At 48.5% G+C, this 22,622-nt stretch overlaps 1 protein-coding gene across 1 annotated transcript in view; it reads left to right on the top strand.

The window, feature by feature from the left end:
* The window catches only part of GPC3 (glypican 3), a 155,062-nt gene that overhangs the window by 102,333 nt on the left and 30,107 nt on the right, over positions 1–22,622 (top strand). Inside the window, exon 6 of the mRNA XM_068412136.1 lies at positions 5,006–5,126. Coding sequence (XP_068268237.1) covers positions 5,006–5,126 — 121 coding nt within the window. The remainder of the gene's footprint in view (positions 1–5,005; positions 5,127–22,622) is intronic.

Here is a 22,622-nt window from a genome sequence, read left to right on the forward strand (position 1 = left end):
ATCCCGTGCTCTCAAGCCTCGGTTATTAAGTTCTGTGCAGTGAAACCTCTTCTCTTCTACTGTAGTCCTGTCTTGTAGCAGGCTGTGTTGTATTTGTCCCCCATCCACTCCCTCAAACAAATATGATTCAGTGAACAGAGATAGAGGAAGAGCCTGCAAGGGATATTGTGCTGTTTAGATTTTGGAGCTGCATTTGAATAGATACTTTGCAACAGGAAGGCAGGCATAAATTAATTGTTATTTAAATGAAAAACTTACTTTCCTTTTCCTAAAAGGTGTAATTCTTTATGTTTGACTTACAGGATTACTTTCTCTAAATCACACGTCAGGGATTGCAGTAACTCATCTCTAAGCCTAGCGTGGCCAAGTGGGATGAACACATTTTACATTCATTGCCATATATTTAAATTGCATTTGTCATCTTGTCCTCCTTGCTCTGAAATGAAAGCCTGGAAGGAGTTGTATTTGGACTGGAAGGACCAAATTTTTACAGGAGACGTTTGTGGATGGTAGGGAGGAAAGAAGGGGAAAATCCCTTAATTTGACTGCATACTTCAGCATTTATTGCTGGTGGATGAGAAGGAGCAGGAAGGGTCTCTAGCTGTGCTATCCCCACAGAAGACCTCAGATCATCAGTGTTTTCATCAGGTGGTTGTCTTTAAAGTCGTTTTTAGCGAGGGCTGCTTATCGGCACGTTTTACAATGTGACATTTGTCTTTTGAAAATACCATGTCCCCAGCAAGAGCCCATACCCAGGGAGCCCAGGCAAGGAGATGCTGCTGACTGACGTCGACACACGTCAAAGAGGAAAGTATTTTGGGCTTTGCTTATGAAGTGGAAGCCAGACCATACTCATGTTGCGACACTGATATCCCTTTGGCGCAGGGACCCCCTGGGACCATGGGGTGGACTTTAACCACTGTGCATATTTGCTATTCAATGCTGATATCACCATGGCAGAGGTATGTGGTGGGTTTTGTGGAGCAGCACAAGTGTCCTGCAGAAGGGGCTGGTTTATTGGCATATGTTGAAAGCAGGTCGAGATGGCTCTGAGATTTCTACTTTGAGCTGTGACTGGGGAACATGGGAGGAAGGTGACACTTTGGCTTTGCTTTGTAGTGGGACCTGCGAGCCCACCAGCCCCTCAGCAGCTTGGTGGGATGCAGGGGAGCTTGCATGGGTACTGCCCTGGAAGCCCCCCGTCCTCCAGCTCAGTGGGGTCTGCAAAGGCATCTTTGTGCCTCATTAAGGCCTGGCTGCTTGGCCCAGGCTGCAGGGAGGGGGTGCCAGCTGCCTTTTCCAGCTTTTCTGGCATTTCAGGAATGTCCATCCCTCACTGAAGCTACATTTCAAAGCCTTTAACCCTTTGTTTGGCTGCATCCCACATGCCTGAATGCATGCCAGCCTGGCCCTGGTGCAAGGGCAGAGAGGGGCACAGCTGAGGAGGAGCTGGTGACCTCTTATACCAGAGCACCCCAGGAGGTCTCAGCTTGGCAGTGAAGAGGCAGCGTGGCCTGAAGCACCCAAGCCACACAGGAGCTTGTCTCTGGCTCTTTGGGTGTAGCGTGTCCCTGTGCATCTGCTTCTTTGTGATTCATGCACAGAGATGTGCAGCTTGCAGAGCCCACTGCCTTGCTGCTTCAAATGACTTGTGAAATGATGCACATGGTTCATTGTGGGCCTATTGCGTACCCTTGTACCTGGCCAGGTGGGAGGCACAAGGCGGTGGCACTCTGCTTCTCCAGCATCACTGTTTTAGGGAGAGATCCCTCTGCAAACGTTTTTAGCTTTGCTTCCTTCTCTGGTAGACTTGTCCCCCTGGGGAAGATGATCTGACATCCTCACCACTCCACCACGGTCACCAAGCTCGTGTGAGGGACTCTTCTGGAGAACAATTTCAGCCTTTGGACACATAGTTATGGTGATCTGCCATAGCTGTGTTCCTCCCTCCTATACGACATTGTGTAGGCTACAGGGATCCTCTCTGGCAGTCATTGTGTGGATTTCAGAAGGGTTTTTTGCCCACTTAAACCCAAGATGCTGAGTTTCTTTGTATAAAACCGTTTAGGAGGGAGATTGTATTAATTTAGGTATGCACCAAATGGGCTTGGTTCTGCTTTTGCTAAAACCCATGGGAGATTTATCCTGCTAGTTAAATCTCTTAAACCACAGGAGACTTTTCAGCAATGTACTTTAAAGTTGCATTAGTGTTTTAAATTAATTTTACAGTGACACCAAAAATGGTAATTTCTTTGGCTTCTAAAAAGTCATGTGTCTTGTGGATGTTTACGTTCAGTCGCCAGATGCCTTTGTCAGGTTGGCATGGTGGCATTAAGTGACTGTGTGACAAATAAGCAGCAGGTTTAATCGTTCACTGCTCCTGATGCCTTATTCCCCTGCAGAAAGTTAAACCCAAGTATTTGCAGAGCCGGGCAGGTCTGTGCTTGCGGCAGCAGCGTCTTCCCACGAGATGGTGCTCGGAGCGTGCAGTCCCACCGGCTGTCGGTGCTGGGAAGCCAGACCTTCTCCTGGGCCTGGGCTGCTGCAGGCTGGGCCTGGCACTCTCTGGCCCCACTTTTACTAGTCATTTAACTATCAGCCTACAACAAGCCTCTAATTGCACATCTAAGTGCTTTTCTGAACTGGGAGCCATTACGTCGCAGGTACAGCGGTGTTTTGTACTTACCAGGATAGCGCAACTATTAAAAAAAAAAAAGTGTGTGTTTTGCAAAATGTTGAGTCCTAACGGGAGGCCTCAGCATGGGGAAGAGTGTCTGGGGGGAGAGCAGAGCTGTTGGAGCCAGCCTGGTACACCTGAGCAGCAGGTGAAGGGCTGTGTGGTGGGTTGACTCTGCAGGCAGCTGCCCTGGTGCTGAGGAGCCAGTGGGGCTTGGGGACCTAAGCTGATGTCTCTGCTTTGCCATGACCCTCCTCCTGTACCTGGACGAGCTGTTTAAGTCTGAACATGGGAATATACACAAGTGTGTGCTCCTCTGTCAGAGGCACAAACACCTCCTTTCTCCCACCCTTTTTCATCTATCATCGCTTTCAGTGAAGCATCTCGTGGGGTGGTCAGCTCTGAGCTGAGCTGTGTATGGGGAGTGCCCAGCATTGAGGACCCAGCCGGGGACACAGAGTGCTCCTGTATGTATAGCTCCTGCTCCGAAACAGCCTTGGAGTGGAAATCAGCCTCAGTGCTGTGTTGTAAATGATGTGAATATTTCAGGTCAGGGGCAGATTCCTGCTGCACCAGTATAAATCCGGAGTTGTCTTTGTATCTCTACATGTCTGATTCAGTCTCATTCCTAATTTAGAGTTTAAGTGGGGCCAACCCCATGTATCCCCAAAACCCTCTGTGTGCCCCAACAGCTGTTGTGGCTGAATGTCCCTGTGCCTCTTGCTTTCTCTGCCAGTGGAGCATCCTCCCTGAGCTGGCCCCACCATCACTCCTGTCTCCCTCCCCTCCTTCAAATCCCTGCTGAAGTCCCGCTTCCTCCCCAAAGCCTCTGTGAAACGAGCCAACTGTCATCGCCCGAGCCCGCCCGGCAGCGTGGGGATGAAGGATTAGGGGGCAGGGGAGTGGGGAGCTGGCAGACGGGGGGGCAGTCACCAGGGCTGGTGCTGGGCGTTGGGTAAGGACATGATATGTAGGAGATGAATCGCAGAAAGGGAAGTATTCATCATGTTTACCCACAGCACAGGGAAACCAGACATACAGTAAGGCAGACCGATGCTGGGCGTTATCTCGGCGATCTTGCTTTCATAGGCTGTGCCGGGGTTTGGCAGCGTGTGCTCGGGCTGTCAGCTCTTGGAGATGAGGACTTGTTTTGTGCTTGTAGAGTACCACGGCCCGTCATTGGGGCTGCGATGAACACCAACAACCCACGGCTCGAAAAGGCACCGGTGTGCTCTGTGCCACTGCTGTGGCTGCCAGCAGGCAGTGGTGGCAGCCGCTCGCTCTGGTCCTGAAGCAGAGTTTGAGGTTGGTGCAGACACACGCGTTTCATGACCTGAGCACCGTGAGCTGTTGCCCAGGTACTGAGCATAGAAACACGTTGCTCCAAAGGTAAACAGACAGCGATCCTTCTGTCCCTCTTCTCATTTTTATAGCTCTGATAAACTTTGCCATTCCATAAATTTTGCAGCAGTGAATATATATTTCTTTCCTAATTACTGATGGAAAAGCTGAGCACAGGCTTGGCCACCCTCCTCTGCAGAGCCGCCCTGGCAGCTGGCTGCTCAGGGAGGGTTCCCGCAGAGAGCTGCATCTGGAGATCTCTCCGTCAGCTCTTAATCTGCTTTATGGGTGCTTTACTGACTTGCACGGTACCTGTGTAAATGGGTATATCTTGTGGTGCAGAGCCCAGCACCGCACCAAAGTCAAGGTACCTTTTGTCTAAGCAGTTACTTTGATCCCATCAAAGACTGAAATCAGGATTGTTTGACAACACCTATTTTCCATTAGCAATGTTGACAGCATTAATTATATTCTGATGCTTTAATTCTTTATTATTGAAATCACACATCAGTGATAGTCATTATTTTGCAAGGGGGTTGATGTTATGCTAATCAGCTTGCAGTTAACTGGGTCATCCCACTCATTTTTTTTGGCAGTGGGCACAACACTACCGCTCTTGTACTGGAGTCTCTGTGGTCTGCCAAGATTTATTTTAAACAAACATGAGCAAGCCAGAATTTCTGAGCCAGCTTTTTTAGGACTCTTGGGTGCAAATTATGTGAAAATATTTATCCCTGTTGTATACTGTTTAACGTCTTCCTTGGTTACTAATGGACTGGAAGGGACTTCATTGTCCTCAAGTGATACAAGTATATCATCTTGCTGCTTTTCAAAGGCAGAGCAGAAATATTTATGGGAATCTTCTGCCTTTTCTTTGTCATTATTAACTGTTTTGTGCTCTCTGTTTTGGAAAGGGCTGCTGCTTATCTTGGGATTTCTTTTGTTTGTACTGAACTTTAAAGATCTCCTCTGTTCTCACTCCCACAGGTACAGTCCCCAAATCACGAGGAACGGAGCAAAAGCTCAACCTGGCAACCATGAGGTGAAGATGAAAGGTCCCGAGCCAGTGATCAGTCAGATTATTGACAAGCTGAAACACATCAACCAGGTTCGTTTCAGGCGTGCCAGCAGGGATGGCTCCAGAGTGGGCGGTTTCCAAATCAGTCTGGTCTCCCCCACACTTTCTTCAGGCTCAGCCAGACAACCCGGGGCATCTCCATCTTCTGCAGCTGCGTGCAGGGCCAGTGCCGCCTCGGCCCTGCGCAGTACCAGGCTCGCAGGGCATATGTGGCAGGTCCTGATTCATGCACGCTGGCGGGGTGCTCTGCGGGTGCAGCGGGAGCTGCAGGGCACGTGCCTTGTAGCCTTCCAGGGCTCAGCCTGTACCCAGGCAGGCGTGTGGATGTGTCCCTGCAGTGCGCTTTTTCTGGGCATCCATTCTCCACATGATGGAGGACCAAGAAAGATGGAGCTGCTGCAGTGCCCCCGAGCACGAGGTGCTGGCAGGGGTCTATGTGGCACGTGCCTGATGTCCTCTCTGGTTGGAGGAGTCCCCTTTGGCATTGCTCATGGCTGGCAGAGAGGGTCACTTGTTTCTCTGCTGTATCTCCCAGGACATCCACTCCCAGTCACTACTGGGGCAAGTTACCATTGAATGGGGAAACGACAGAGCTGGATGTGACCCTTTCTGCTGGGAAGGGAGCTTCCTTCCCATGCTCTCAGACCTGGCATCCTTGCCGGTACAAGCGATATCTTGTCTTTACCCATTGTGCCAGGCCAGGTTAGGTCTGTGAACAACCCCACTGCTGCCAAGGGATTAGGTGGCACCTCTGCACAGCGTTCAGTTCGTGATTGTTAACCTCCCAGAGCTCTTCTGCACAATTACCTCGGGCCAGCCGGGCTGGGGTCTGGCTCTGGACTCTCCTCTCCTCTCCTCTCCTCTCCTCTCCTCTCCTCTCCTCTCCTCTCCTCTCCTCTCCTCTCCTCTCCTCTCCTCTCCTGTCACTGAGTAACTTGGAGAGGTGATGTTTTTCAGCAGGCTGATAGCTTGGAGCTCTGTACTTTCCAGGGACACGCAGCATTGGGACCTTGCAGGGCAAATACAGTAATGCTGTTTGTTAATACAGCTGAGCTGCCCAGTCTCTCCCAAGAGAGCTCTTACTGGTGGGGACCTTGTTGAGGGTCACTCCAGCATGAGGCTTTGGGCGGGTTCCTGGGGTTAAGCCCAGCTTTGCTTCCTGGCTGGGTGGGCTGCGAGGGCTGGGCTGTCTGGGGTTGCTGGCTTAGCGACTTTTCTGCTAACCTCTGCTTTCCTGCTCCCGCGGCTGCCGGGGACTGTTTTCATAGCAATTCCCTCATTAGCTGCTGTCTGGGAGCGCGATGCAGCAAGGGATTCGGGGTCCCCGGGAGCCACCCTGGCATGTGGGAGCCAACATGGGCAGCGGCAGCGCAGCTCGCTCTGCCTTCCCGCATGCCTCCCTGCACCGAGCCATGCCATCTGCCAACAGCCCATAATTATTAAAAGGAGGGGGGGAAATAGCATAACCAGCTCCCTATTAAACGGGGTAGAGGGCAGGCTTCAACCTGCAGGTGATAATGATATTTTGCCATTCACAGTGAGAAAGTCGCACCGAACAAAACATGGTTATTAGTGTACTTGAAACTGCTGACATAAAGTGGTTGTGAAATGCTGGCTGCCAGATCGGGTCAAGTTAGGTCTTTGCTGAACAGTTCAGGCTGCTGAGGAGCAGAGATTCGTGGAACAAGAGACCCTGGGTAAACATTGCCGGGCTGAGCTCAGCTGTTTGCAGCAGCAGAGTGTCTTTGTCAGCCGCTGCTCTAGGGAAAATAGTGGTAAGGGGTGAATATGGTCAGCTTGGTCGTGATCTCTTACGGCGCTTCCCCTCCTTGGCTTGCAATATTGAATTGGAACTCATTATGGGGGGCGGGTGAGTTGTTTTGGTTTAAATGGCGTAAATGTAAGAGTCTGAAAAATATCAAACCCTCTTGTAAAGTTATGTGTGAGAAAGAGGGGGATTGAGAATAAAATCAGGAGAAAATGGGAAGTGATTTGTGAAAATTAATTATAAACGTAGCTGTTCCTGTGGAGGGTCTTTAGTCTATGGTAAGTAGCTTATATACTGGGAAAGTAACCATGGAGGTCACTTAAATTTGGGATTTGAGGTGTCACAGCTCACCATCACACTTGTTTTCTTGGCCTACTGAAGTTTTGCTCTCTCCTTCACATCTGGAATGCATCTTGAATGCCAAAGAGTAGGAAATGTGGAAGGAGCAACTCTGGATGAATTACAGTTGTGTATTTCAGGTGTTGGCTTCAGATCTGGGAACCGGTGGGGACTCCCAGGCTGGGGAGGGGTGAAAATCTCCTGATCCACCAAGCTCAAGCCAACAGTGGCTTTTAAGGGTTTTCAAACATCCAGAATCTTTTGGAGAAAAGAGCATCTTTTAGAGTGTTTGTAGTGCTCAGAGCTGTAAACTGGATTCCCCATGTGACTACCAGTAAATTGTGAATCTAGTGCCACATAATGAATTCTTCCCTGTGTGTTGTGTTGGAGCTGCAGCTTGGATTTTGTGGATGTGGGTAGACTCAGGAGCCATGCTATGTGGTGCAATTTTTAAGAGTTCTACGGCTTCTACTTTTACTTGTAGACTTTTGCTAATGTCTGTAATTTGCTGATGATTTGGCTTCGATTTGTTCCAGGCTGCTCACGCTGCTGAAAAATGTGTGTCCTTTCAGCAGTACACCACATTTTCGAGCTTGCTTGAGTTTGGCGAATGTGTTGCGTGTGGAAATCATGCTCTCTCATTAGCTTATGTCTTCTCAAACTGAATCTGGGTAAATGTCCACATATATATGAGAAAGTCTCATCAAACTTCTTCAGTTTGATATGAGAATGGTGTTTGTGTGTTAGAACAAAATCCACAGGGACTGAAAGGAGTATAGAAAACAACCCAGAGAGAAGGGGAAGTAAGTTTGCCAGATTGTATCAGTTTGGTTCAAGCACCTTTTATCAAGCTAAAATAAATAAATGACTAAAGCTCACTGCCTGAGTAGTGTGCTGTGTCAAGTCAGTCCTTTCTGGATGAGTCCCCCTCAGTGGTGCCTACTCAGCACAAGACTCCAGACCATTTTTGGCTCACCCAAACGTGTGATTGTGGGTGGTGCTATTTTTCATGTGTTGGTGGGTGATAGGGTTTATTGTTGCCATATTGGAAGTAAGGATTATTTTTTTTTTCAGTTCTGTTAGATGTCTACCAAGTTTTGATTTGAGTTATTTTTGCTGTGTGCCCAGCGGCATGAACAGCCCATCCGTAAGTGTTAGCATTGTTATCTCAGCTGGGAGGCCAAGGGTCACCTTCAGGAAAATGAGTTGGAATTGGTTCCTAACTTTTATTTCCCAGTGTGGATGGGGTCTGTTTCTAGCTAGACGGGTTTTCACTCATCCCACACGTGAAACTATATTGCAATTGAAAGATTATCCTGTGTCAGCACGAGGTCTTGCTCTGTTTTTGTGACTTGGTAGCATCCCTAGGCAAAAACTGGTGTGCAGGGTGAGCTATTTCCTCTGGTCACTCATTTTTCCTTCCACCATGGCCATGTTTAGGTGGCTGACAGATGGGGATGAGGTTCAAGTTTTAACAGATACGCATGGAGGTGGGAGCCATGGTGTCCCATGTCCCACGTCCTGGGCACTCTGACACGTTGGTTACCTCCTATTGAACCTCCTCCCAAGAAAGGCTCTGGAGAGCGGATCTGAGTGATGCTGGTGCGAGGATGCAGCAGGGTTGAAGACTTGCGGGTACCAGATCAGCCAATGTGACAGTCTTGGTCCTCCCTCCTGTCCCTCTCGGTCCCCAGCTGACTCTGTGCTCTCTGCAGTGCTTACGGGACACCATTGAAGTGGATGATTTACCCCGTCTTTAGTGCACTTAACTGTTTAAGTTTGTACCCAGTTTCTATCCCTTTTTATGCTTAGATAAATCCTGGTGTTTATCATAGGACCATCTCTAGGAGGAAGAGTGTAATATTGGAAGAAAAGGGGGAGAAAAAACCCACCAAAAAAAGAAGAATAAAATCCATAAAAGGAAACTTAACTGAGGAAGATGTGTCTTTACAGGACTGAAGGGCTTGGTAAACATATTGTACATTTCCAGACACTGGAGTTAAGGGCTCATTTAGAATATTTCAGATATACTGGAGTTTTGGACAGTTCTTTGGTTTCCACATCAAACAATCTGTAATTTATTGCCCCATATAGCGGACTGTGTTTTTTATCGTATTGCATATTCTCTAGCCAGAAATCTAACTACCATATAAGCTTTTGAAAAAAACAAAACCTTTGGGGATTCAGAATCCACGGCAGTATGCTTTCACAGACCCTGAGAAACCCACTTTGATTTATTTCCTTGGAAATAAGGGGGAACGCACAATTTCTTAGAGTATTACAGCTGTTCCCCCGCCCCAAGCAGGATCTCACCGCCGTTCTTCATGTGCTCGGCGGAAAGACCCGGGTCCTGCAGCGAACCCTGCATGAAAGCGCCTCGTGTTGCTTTTCGGGGGGGTTTACAGGAGGATGAGAACAAAATTTAGAAGTTTTACGAGGCAGTAAAACACAGAGCTCTAGCTGGAAGGGAGAAAAAAATAAAGGAGACCCAGAGGTGCGAGTGACCGAAGACAAAATAGACTTGAAGTTTTAAAAAAGAGCATGTCCCTGCATTTAAACAGCCGTGTTTGAGGCTGGGTTGATCAACCAATATGTCCTATATTTGTTTGTAGGTTTTAATGGGCTGTTTCCCTGCGGCCTGGCTGCTGGGAGAGGGCACGGCAGAGGTCACCCCGAAGTTAATTTGGAAAGAGGCCAAAAGGCCACAACTTGATTGAATCAAATGTAAACAAAATAAGCCTGGGAACAACACTGTGCCCTTGGGCCTGAGTCTCTCTCAACCCCTTTGCTCAAAATATAGAGTATGGTGGAGCATCGGGGACCGGCGAAGGGAGTTTAACCCCGTCATGGAGGGACGATGCTTGGAGTAGCAAAAGGTCGGAACCAGAACCTGCAAATATGCTGTCTGGATGGTGCGATGGTTGCTCTTCATGCACGGGGCAGCTCAGGGCAGCCATGGGTGCCGGACCCTATCCCGGGTGGCTCCAAGCAGGGAAAACTATTGAGTTTATTATGGGAGACCCTGGGGGGCTGAGGAGTTTTCAGAAATATATTTCCCCTTCAGAAAAATCCGTGACTTTGACAGATTTGGTGGAGTCGCATCTCTCTGTGGCCTGCTAGGCTCTGTGAGGTTTATTATTCCGCAGCCAGATGAAGCAGCATAATAATTAGAAAAATGCACAGAGTGCCAGATTGTTAAATAACGTGATGCACAATGCTTATAACTTGAAAATACAATATTTAAATTGCACCAAAACAAGTCACTTTTGGCCAATTTTCCACTTTTAAATATAATAAGTTAACGCTACAATGTCTGAAGTGCTGTATATGTGTAATATAATTTATCAAGTCCTCAAAAGAAATGTTAATAAACACAATAATTACTTGGACACGCCTTTTGTTCAACATTATTAAACAGTTTGTAACAATTAAAATATTAAAACCACATGTCGTTGAAAGCAACCAGACATTGCAATTATTTCTTACTAAGGCTATTAAATAAAATGACAGAAGATTTTTATTTTAATGATAAATGCATTTTGGAATGGATCAGCTAATTCTTCTTTTACTACACAAAATAATCTGTAGCTCCACCAAGTCTAGGCCTGGTATTTAAAGACTAACTCCATCCTCCTTTTGAGCCGTGCCTCGGCTCTCGTTAACACACCGGGTAAATGCTCTCCGACTCCATATGCAAGCGGCAATTACAGGGTTTTGCCAGGCCAGTTAGATCAGGGCAAGTGTGACCCTCTGTAACAAGAACATAATTAAATTTGAACGTATCTGACTGTCAAGTTGCTTTTTAAACCCAGACACCCTCCCTTCCCATCTTAGTAAGAGCCGGTGTTTGCCCACCTTATCTGCAAACGTCCTCGGCTTTATCCGGGTTGTTGTGGGAACACTGTACCCGCAGGTCACCTGAAATGGGTTTTCTTTAACAGCTCGAGATTAATTGGACCTGGTGTGTTTTCAAACAGATGTGTAACCTGGGCTGTGTTTGCTGAAGTTTCTCTCCTGTTTTTCCTGTGGTCTTGCAGGAGACAGGAGCGTAAGGGCTGCGCTGTGAAGCCCCACACTTTTACTGCTTTGTGTGGTTACATTTGCTGTGGAATGTGAGGGTATTTCCCATGTCCAGTAAGGAAAGGGTGGTAAATAGGCACATTTCTGGTACTGCTCAGTGACACCAAAACTTGGAGTTGTGCTGAGGGGCTTGAGCATCTCTGTGTGCTGCGTAAAACCAGCTATGACTGCTGTCTCCTACTGACCGGTTGGTTTTATTGAAGTGTCAAAACGCCCATCAATATCCAAAGAGCTCATATCAGCCAGTTTTTGGAGAAAATAATTCATGTAGGATTTTCCTCAGAGCACCCAAGTCCTTTGGTCCATCCCCGTGTGTCCCTTTTTTTGGTAAATAATGGAACTGCAGAGCTGTCGTTTTTTTGAGACAAGATTACTGTTTCCTTGTCTTCCTACTTTCATTTGTCCTTCCCCTGGCAATGAATTCCAGGAACACATGGAAGAGGACTGGGAAAGGAACACTCCATGAGTGTTCTCATGTGAACCCATGTATCTCCTTTATTGGTATGAAAAAGCAACATCTCACCTGTGCTTCCTTTTTGCTAATCCCACTTGCTTTTCTGGGGGTTGCTTTATTCATCTGTGGTATTTCACCACTTATCTAGTATTGGAATAGATACTTAGCCCAGTTGAGACTATAGGAGCAGCAAAGCTTTCCCGGGCGGTGAATCCAGCTCCTTGCTTTTCTCAGCAAGACCGGGAAGCTGCTGGGGCTGAGCTTGGATAGGTGGCAATTTTGGCTGGTCTCCACACTAGTTTATTGTTTGGCGTTCATAACCTTTGGGTAACATAAATAGCATTTTATCACTCTCTTTCCTTGCAATTCCCTGGTTGCTGCAGTCTTACGCATGAGAAGGGCTTCAACTTTGCCCCTGTGACTTCAGCTCCGGTGGGGAGGCAGGTGCCTCAGGTGTGTCCTGCAGGGACAGCCTCCAAACAATTCTGTGGAAATCAGCTAGGAAAAAAATACCTTTAAAGGGGATCATTTGCTTTTGTGTCCAAAACATGCAGCTGATGCACAACCGTGCTTTAAAACAAACACCAGATATCCTGTACCAGTGCTGGAGTTTATCCTGTTGTGGAGGAAACAAACCTGGAGGAATCCTTGTACAGCAAAACATGGTGTAAGTGGAGCTGTTGATACCAGATTAACAGTTAATTACAGTTATTTTGGGCCGTGTTAGTTGTATCAAGTGTCACCTTGTGCTGTGACTCAGGCTGGTAATTTGAGTAGATGTCCAAGGTAGTAGTCCTTCCCGATGGTCCCAGTAACAAAGCATGCAGCTCTCTTTGGCATTAGTGGGATGATTGGTAGGTTTCTCATTTATGTGTTTTTCTCCAAAATTTGACGTAATGTCAAGGTTTTTAAAGTGTGGTCCAGATTGAGAGGGGACTGGGATTCAGGGAGCTGATCCTCGTTCATAGCAGGCGTGGAAGGTAACCTATGGTCTTCTTGGCCGCAGAACAAATCTGATTGTTTTTGTTCCCGAGAAGAAGCCTCGTTAACAATAATGTTACTTTTGATTCCAGCCTGACGTCATGCAACTGCTTAGCGATGATGTTCTCAGGGGCAGGGAGGAGAAAGTGGTGCTGCCAGATCTGCTGCGGGCCGGGTGGGCCAGCTCCGGTGGGAGGTCTGCTCTGCATCCCCGGGCTTTGCTTCAGGAGCTTTGTGCCCATCTGTGGCATGGTGTGCAGGCGGTGTTCTCGTGAGATTCCCGCTCGATCCCTAGCTGCTCCACACGCCGGGAAGGTCGGAGCTGGGGATTTCCCTGGTGCAATTCTACCACTTCACCAAACCACTCTGTCCACAGTGGGAACAAGGCGCTTTTATGGCTTTTGTTCTCCCAGAGGCATTAATGTGTACCTGTTCCGTGACACTAGCTGGGGATGGGTAGCAGAGGAGTCCTTCCAGATCCTGCCTGCTCAGCCTGCTACGGGTTTGTATGTATCTTGCACTGAAGGAAGTAAAAGCACTCACTAGTTTGGCATCCCTTTGATGGAAAGGGCAGTGTAAGGTGTCTTACTACTGTGCGCATAAGGATGTTAGCCAGCTGAAGCGGTTCAACTTCTGGTCTCAACAGCTTCGTTCTTTCCTGGTCTGAAGCAGAGGAGTCATTGGACCTCCACCCCAATCCTGTTCTGGGAAAGAGCGGTCCCTTTTTTAAAGCACTGGCTTGTCTTGGTAAGAAGCCAAGGCTGCTCCTGGGACCTCTCCTGATGCTCTGTCCCACCTCTGTGGAGGCAGCAGCCAGCACAGACTGGTGCAGCTTGCGTACAAGCTGTGCTGCTGTCAGAAAGTGCAAGAGGGTTTGTACGTTCTATGTAATGAATAATTTGTAATCTTGCTCCTTTTGTGACACCTGCTGATGAAGCAGATGTTTGTCATTAGGCAGGTCTCTGCACTGGCAAACCCTGTCCCCAGTCAGTGAGGCTGCTTTGACCTGTCTGTGTTGGGGCAGGTGTAAATAACCCTCATGGCTCAGGAGGGCTCTCTCAGTTAATGCTGTCGCTCATTAAACTTCTTAGCTTGGTTTTGACATGTAATTGACTGCAAAGGCCAGGGTGTATTTTCATGCTCTTGCTAGTAGAACACGTGCTGGGAGAGAGGGCCCTTGCAGCACGTAAAACAGAGCAAACAGGGAAGTTTAGGTTGCAGCAGTATTTATTGCCGACGGCCTTGCTCGACTGTATTGTGAGGGAACGATATTTAAAAGAAGAAAATGTGCTTGGCTGGCCTTTCTGAGGACACGGGTAAGGAGATGCTGTCTTGTGCAGCATGGGGAGCTGGGAGGCAGCTGGCTGAGGATGGGTGTCCGAGCCATCAAGACATACTGTGATGGGCAGGAAATTACTTTTTATTTTTGGCAGGACCCCTCAAATGCCTCCCGCCTACAGTGGGGAAGGAGTTTACTGACCTTTACATGCAGCACAGACGCTCCTAAATGCTGAGGTGAGACTTGTGTAGGTACATTTCAAGGCTTCCTCTGCAAGTGTTGGGTCTCGCTGGGGGAGGGTATAAAGACACCAGCTTTGAACCTAATTTAAACTCTGAGTTGCTTCAGCTGCTCAGCTGGTGGCTGTGCTTCTATGTGGGAGAACCACCCCGAGCAGGGCTCCTCTTGCCTGCAGCTCTGGAGGCGTGAGCCTCGCAGGGTCTGTTTCTGTTGGATGCATTCAGTATGGGTGATGAGTTGCACCCCAGTGTATCAGCAGTGCCCATGCTGGAGCCTGGATGTTTCCTCCTCCTGTTTGTAGACCCATCCTAGGAGGCAGATGCTAGTATTGACACTGGAAAAGCTGTGTCCATGAAGTTAAATTTTTTCCTCTTTGGGTTTTAGCAAGCAGCAGCCATGTGCTGAATGCAGAGGAGAGCTGTGACCTTGCCCAAGAGCCAGCCCAGCCATCAGCCATCAATTAGGGACCATGGAGGCTGGAGAAACCCCATTCCTGGGATTACTTCTGGTCTGGTTTGTCTCAGTCGAATGCCTGTTTAATGTGAAGTGCATAAATACTTGTGGCAGCAGGGCCTGGGGCTCGGGGCTCCCCGCTCCAGCTGTACACCTTCCCCAGCAGCACCAGCCCCGTCCTGCCTGTGAACCCCCTGCTCTGCTCTCCACGCAGGACAGAGCTGTGGCTGTGGGGTGGGAGAGGTGTCCACAGGATGCTGGAGGCCACTGACCGCCCAGCTCCCAAGGAGCACTAGGCACAACCTGCCCTGGTGTGGTGGCCAGCGGATCCCTGGGGAGGGCAGACCGGCTGCTCGCTCCTCCCTAGCTAACAGTTTTGGGGGTGTTTGCCATGGTGTCCTCCTCCTGCCTGATTTAAGTCTCTGCTGAAATCAATGGCTCGGCAATTAGCCCCGAACTGGGGTTGTCTTGTCTGATAGGAGGTAAGTGGCTTATGAGGCGATTGTTCAGTCCCCTGTGAGAGCTCTGTGGAGCTGGGGACATTCAGCAGAGCTGCTTGCAGTTGCTTTTTGGGCTTTCAGTGCCTTGGGGTGAGGTGAACGTAAAAGTAAAGCTAGAAAGAGCAGCCCCTGGGAGGGCAGGGTGTGGCCACGGGGAGAGGGGCTGGTGTTCTGGCAGAAACCTCTGTACAAGGCAACACTGTGCACAAAAATACACGATTTGTGAAGTCCCTCTCCGCTGGGAGCTTTTAGGGAAAAAGGGAAGCGGCTGGGACAGAGATTTGCCTCTCATTTGTGTGGCAGAAGGAGAAGAGGGGGAAGAAAATCCTTCCGGCGCAGCTCTCGGCTCTCTGTTTCCTACCTGGTGCCAAGGACGAGATGTTTGTCTCACAGGCAGCCCTAGCAGACGTCGCTGACAGCCGGAGAGCGGCCACGTGTGCCGGAGCCTGAGCCAAGAGGAAATCTCCCAGCCGCTCCGATGCAGACTGGGCTGAGCTGGCCGTCGGGCAGCGAGGGGGCCGCGGGGACCTGCTTGCTGCTGCATGCCCTGCCTTGGGGACGCTGATCCCCCTCTGCAGAAATGTGGGGCTTTTTTAGCAGATGGCTTAAGGTGTTATGATACCTACCTGTCCTCCTAGGTGCTCTTGCATCTAGGGCACCTTCCTTCCAGGCCATCTCTGCTCAGATGCCTGAAGGATGTGATGGCGATGAGGTGGTTGATTGCTCCGCCTCTGCTCATGTTGTCTTCTTGTTCCTTGTGCTTCTACTCTGCTTGTTGTCTTGTGTTTTATCTTCTGGTGACGTGCACTTTGGGCCTTCCTGAGCAATGTTTGGATGGCAGAGTGGGGTTCTGCTCCAACATAACTAAACAAAATATGGAAAATATGGGTAATAGCAGTGATGGGTCCTGGCCCATGTAAGCTCCCACACCCCTTCTTCACTCGGTTGCCAACACCCTGAGGGGTGGCTGCTTGGCAGGTGGAGAAATTGGTCTAGGTTCTCCTGTCTAGTGACACAGAGTGGGTGGAAAGGAGAGAGGAAGGCAACTGGGGCTGCTGGTAGGAGACTGAGAAACATTACGGGGAGAAAGAGCAGGGGTACGATGCCACTGAAGAAACGATGTGTGAAGGGTTTGAAGCGGACAGCCCTTGCAGGTAGCAAGGAAGGGAGCATCTTTGCAATGTCTTTACCACCCTCAACAGGCGTGGGTGGTTATCTGCCTGGTGGGGACAGCTCTCTTGGTGACTTTCTTTCCTTGTTTCATTCTTCCAGGCAGTCTGAAAGCCCAAGTGCTCTTGAAATACCAGCTCTTTCCTCGATGCAGGTTTAAAGGTCCACACATGGGACTAGTGTGGTGTTCTGCTCCCCTTTATCAAGGTACAGGTGTAAGCTCAAATGGTGTCCCGGGTTGTGCACCAAATGAAATGTCCTCAGGAGATGCTCTGGCATGAGTAGCACCGAATCTGGAACAGTTGTGGTCCCTGTGGCAGAGACTGAGACTGAGGAAACAATGCAGGTCAGCCCAAGCAAAGCAAAGCAGAGCTGGAAGTGGGTGTTTGCAGTAAATAGCTGCATTCCTACGTTACTTCTAGAGAAGTGGTAGCTCGTAGAAGTCTATCTGATCCTGGCAGGAAAAGGCTCTGGCAGACTCCAGCAAAGTGCTGAAGACATCTACTGGCTGATCCAACTGTGTGTTCAATGATTGGTTTAATAATTGGGTTTTGGAGTTTGAGGGATGTCTGTATTTGATGGAGGTGGGCAGAGTGGTGTAGGAAGGGACGCTGGAAGACTGGTGATGTTTTGGCCTCAGAAATGCAAAGGAGGAGAAGAAGCTGTAGCAGCTCACAAAGAGAAAAGCAGCATTTCTCCAGTGTCAGCATTGATGCGGGGCTCAGGGGACGAGCCAGAAGCAGATGGGGACGGCCCAGGTCCCCAGCAGGCTGGGCTGGACGCTGCGGCCCCGCTTGGCACCCACACCGTCCTGTTCCTTCCTACCACAGCACAAAAACAAGCCATAAATAGCTGCAGGGTGGAAGGGGAAGGAACTGGATAGAAGGTGAATGAGCTGATCGTAAAGCCCGAGTAATCTCTTTTTCACATGTGCCCTGTGACGAATGAGCATTTGCTGAGGTCGGGGAAGTGACATCTCCCCTGCCTGGGGGAGAGCAGGCAGGAGCCCGTCCCTCTGCTTGCCACGGTGCCAGCGAGGGCTTAACCTCCGCATCCATGGGAGCATCCTGGCCTGGGCATCAGCCTGCTGTCACCAAACCGCAGCAATTCATAACGGCTTGGCAGCCCCTTCTGCTGCCGAAAGAGATTTACTGTCCAGTGCGGACTCATTTTAATTACTGCCAGCACTTAGGGGTCTTTATCTGTCATCCTTTACCCATAGGGATGTTGTCAGTTTTGATAGCTAAACTGGAATTAAGCTGATGATCCATAAAGTAGGGCCACCCTTTGGCCAATAATTCACTGCTGTCACCAGCTTCTTTGTGCTATCAGGAGAGTGACCAGAAAAACTGATTTACTGGCAGCTGAGAGCATCTCCTCTGGAGCCTGTGAAGACAGTAAAGGGGGTCCTGCTGCGCCAATAGGCCCTGAGCGATGCATGGTGGGGATTTTTCCTGTTCCAGGAGATAGTATTTTGAGTGCTAGAGTCATAGAATCATAGAATCATTTTGGTTGGAAAGGACCTTTAGGATCATCGAGTCCAACCACTAACCTAATACTACCAAGTCCACCACTAAACCATATATCCCTAAGCACCACATCTACACGTCTTTTAAATACCTTCAGGAATGGTGACTCCACCACTGCCCTGGGCAGCCTGTTCCAGTGCTTGACAACCCTTTTGGTGAAGAATTTTTTCCTGATATCCAATCTAAACCTCCCCTGGCGCAACTTGAGGCCATTTCCTCTCATCTTCTCGCTTGTTACCTGGGAGAAGAGACCAACACCTGCCTCGCTACACCCTCCTTTCAGGTACTTGTAGAGAGCGATAAGGTCTCCCCTAAGCCTCCTTTTCTCCAGACTAAACACCCCCAGCTCCCTCAGCCGCTCCTCATCAGACTTGTTCTCCAGACCCTTCACCAGCTTTGTTGCTCTTCTTTGGGCATTAGAAGTAAAGACTAAAATGTTTTTATGGCTGAAGAGCCACAATATAAACTCAGAGCTATGGTTCACCCCTTTTGGCACCCGTCGCCATGGGCTGGTGTGGAGCCCCAAAGCAGGAGTGATCCAAGAGCGGTGCATGGTGAGGGCATCCCGGGGCCATCCCTTGCCCTACCTACCTAGAGCAGGCAGGAGGTGCTCCTTGGTGTGCCGAGTATGGCTTCAGCAGTACAAAATCTGAGATGTCTCGAAGCAGGCGGCACGAGAAAGTGCAGAATTTGCTTTTAGAGCAGCTGATAAAACAGCTGACGTGCCCAGCTCGTTGTTTTTCCAAGCACTGAAAATGACTTTTCCAGCTCCAAAGCCTGCTTCCACTTTATTAACATTTGATTAGCGATTGCTCCTTGTTGTGCTGAGCCTGAAACAGGAGTACAATTAGGAACAGGTTTCTCCTCTGCCACGTCTGCGCTGCCGAAGTGCATCCTACTGGAAGGGCCGTAAGGAAACCACAATTCGGGGTGTGCTCCTGCCAAAATGGGCTCTTCTGTCCATAGGCTCATGGTGTGGTGGGAAGGGCAGCGATGCCCACCCGTGCACACACATGCTCGCTCTTGCAAGACAGAAGTACAAATCCTGGTATTTACAGATATTTTTAAAGTTTTAAATATCCTTATTTTTAAAAGGCGCTTGGTGCAAGGGAACATTGAGTTTTTTTGTAATATGCATTGCATTTTGTTGCTGCCCAAGAGGGAGAAAGCTCTCTAGAGCTTGGAAAGAGGCAAGTGAAAATGATGCTGTTGATGTTGCCTTGAGTTTCTGCTTGCGCACACTCTTGTGCCACCAAGGTCCCCATCCACAGAAAGGATAAACCGACCGGAGCTGGAGCGGAGGGCACCAGTGAATCTCATGATGAGGGTTGGTTAAATAATAAAGAAAGTATTTGCTAATAAAAGATAATTTTTTCCATGCTGTTTCCAGGGCTAAAAAGCAGAGGAAGTGGAGAGAATCGATTCTCCTGTTGCATGCTTGGGTATGATCAGGCCACAAAATTCAAAACACATGAGTTTTCAAAAAATCCACAACTTCAGCCTTTTCAAATGGGTTCCTTTCCCCGATTCTTGCTTGTGATCAGATAATGACCTTCGTAAGCAAAACAACCCCAGCTGTATTTCATAATGGGAATATACTTCTGTACATTGTAATGAGCTGTTAACAGGGAACAGTATCGTGTGAAAATCTGCACGTTTCCCATGATGCTGCCCTGATTTAAAAGCCACCCATAAATTATTCAGTATTGCAGATTTCCAGGTCAGGATTGGCCATAAGATCTAGGTTTTCCTCTGCTAAAAAAAAAAAAATGTTTTGAGCAGGCTGGAATTTAAAATAGAAAAACCTGACCTGTCGGGAATCTCGGGAACTGTGTGGGAAGTACAGTGACATCTGTGTCGGGTACCTGAAAGCGTGTGGCTCGCGCGATGTGAGGGCAAATAACACCTTTGCTCCTTCAAAACTCTTCCTTACGAAGGCACCTAAAGGAAGGTATCACAAGTTTTGTGGACAGTCCTGGGTTGGTGGGTTTGGTTGAGTTTTGGAAGGTTTCTAGGAGAGCCAAGGGCTGGTTTTCACTGCTGGGTCCAGTTCCCAGGGTCCCCTTCGTGATGCCAAGCAGCACCTGGACACCTGGCTGGGGATCCAGAGGAGTTTCTGGACTAAGGCACCACTTCTGCTGGATGTGAATACTTGATTATTAAGCATGTATTACAGTCCTGAATATTATTTTAGCTGCAAGTTCAGTCTCCGTCCTCACCAGCTTTTTAGGTTTGATCGTATTCCAGAGGCTTACTAAAAACATGCAAAGAATTTCAGCAAAACTCTGTGGAACACTTTTATTAAATTCTTTCAGTCATGCAAGCTAAATTAAATGACAGCTCTGTCCACCAAAAGATTACAAATATCAATCAGACTTCTCCCATAAACTCATGAAGGAATTAAATGTTTTTCTTAAAGTCTTCTATTCCCCTTAATAATCTGTTTGGCTGTTCTCTTTACTTTACATATTTTTTAAGTATGCTGGAAGGGATGATTTCTGCCCTAAAGGAGTACAGTGCTTGTAGCTCACTACTGATATTTTGTCTGAATTTGTGGGCACAGTTTTGAGTATTGCTCAAATTGATGTTTGCAATACCACGGGCGTAGTTTCCAAAAGGAGAAAACAGCTATTAAACTACAGTCCAAGGAACACAATGCTGATTTCTTTTCGGAGACGGGAGATTAATGATAAAAAGTATGTTGCAGCTTTCACTGTTTATGTTAAAATTGGAAAAACAAGACCAGGTGGCTCAGTGGGCTGGTGGGATGGTGAGCTCCGAGTAAAGTGGTTGTAAAGAATGAGGAGTTATAAAGATTTCAACATACGGTGGCCCGTCCAAATCCAGCTGAGTCATTACCCCGCGTTGCTGCATCTGTTTTTGTCTGGTCACTGTAGGGTTATGAATAATAGTGTAAATCATGCTGGGATGCCCTGGGGAGCTTTCCTTGCAGAAGGCTTGGCGCACCGTTCCCATCTGGCTTGTTTTTTAAGCTGCAGGGAGACCACAGGACAAACCAAGCAACAAAGATGTCTATGGAGACCAGCTGGGGCTGCCCGGCATCCCTTGTGCCAATGATCCAGCAGCTGACATGGCCATGGAGGTACCGTACGCAGCCCTGCCCACCCTGCCCCTCCGGGGGGTCATGATTTAACAGGGATGAGATTGGAAATAAAACTGATGCCAATGGAGCTCATAGTCAGGAGCAAAGGCTGCAGCCCACGTGTTTCCCGCCATGGTGGTCTTTTCCAGCCCAAATGATTCTGTATTTCTGTGGTGGTTGTGCAAATGGGAGATGAATGCCCTGCAGACACCTCGGAGACGTGTGCGTGCGCACAGACTCCCACAATTAGTGCTCTAGTTTACATCGGGTACATTATAGTGTATTTTTGCCGTTATGGTTTAGCAAAGAAGAGTAGATATGACTGTAAACTCTCACAGCTGGATGAATTGTGATTAAGTTAAAGCTATTTCACTGTTACATACTACTTTAGCGATTGCTGGACTATGTATTTTCCTGCCTCTTACCATAGGCTTTAAACCACAGGACATGAATAAACTGTAATGTTAGGGTGCAGTCAGCTCTGCTTGCTATTTAAGGATAGAGAATCTATGTTCACTCCACCAAATATAATTTCATAAAGCGTGCAGACCATCGGGGAGATTGTGTAATGGTCGATGAGAGGGACTGTGGCCACTGCTCTGGCTGAAGCCAAGGCATCCGACAGCGCTCCTGGGTCTGGATGCACCAACGGAGCGGGGTGGGATTTCCACCTAATGATCCCAGTAGGTTTTGTGTCACAGGCTTCATTTCTCCCCGAGCCAGCTGCAAAACTTGACGGATTAAACCTCCCCATGGTTCTCAGCAGCTGGGGAACGCGTGGCCAAGGATGGAGCTTTTGTCCTGGAAAAGGAAGGAGCAACGTGGTGCAGGGATGTCACGGTCACTCGATCCAAAGTCGGGGCCCGTGCGGTGTTTCTCAGAAAGTTCCTGTTTTATTGTGGCTACAAAGGTGGCAAAATTAAGCTGCTAATTTATGGCATGCCAAGAAAAAAGTAGCAATACAAGAAATGCTCAGTAATTTTAATGTTTGAAAACACACAATTGAAAAGCCCTGATTTTCCCCCATGCCCCACTGAGCTTATTAAATCTGAAAATATCCCAAAGTTTAATTCTCTCTGCCAGAAAGTTCCTCTGCTGTTTTGGGTAAGTTAATAAAAGCTGTGCTGCTGAGCTGTGCGATGGGGTCTGGGCTGCCTTGCTCCATGCCTTGGGTGCAGAGGAGTGAGCGTCCTGCTGCTGAGTGGTCGCGGTCCCCTTCCACCATGATGGGCTTCGTTCTTTTTTTTTAGCAACAGTGCACTGGGACAATGGGTTCGAACTGGTGTGTGTTGTAATTAGCTGCTGTGCATGGGAGACCCTCGCTGTACCTCGAGCTTATATACTCTGTGCTGAGGGCTGTGGTTAGCTGTGGGCTTCGTTTGGAGGAGAGGAATACAAGTGATGGTGTAAAGGCTTGAGCAGTCGAGGTGTTCGGTTCCTGTGCAAGGTCTTCCCCACACTACCCCCAGCGCTATATTTGTCTTTTGTTTGTTTGTTTGTTGTTGTTTTGTGGTTACACGGTATTCTGGGAAAGGCCTGTAAATGTCTATATAAAGTCTGAGCCAAAGCCTGTTGAAGGCCATGGAAGTTCCAGGGAGATGAGCTGCATTTTGCTTTGTGCCGTGAATGT

This window comes from Nyctibius grandis, chromosome 13, assembly GCF_013368605.1.
Source record: "Nyctibius grandis isolate bNycGra1 chromosome 13, bNycGra1.pri, whole genome shotgun sequence".
Classification (NCBI taxonomy): Eukaryota; Metazoa; Chordata; class Aves; order Nyctibiiformes; family Nyctibiidae; genus Nyctibius; species Nyctibius grandis.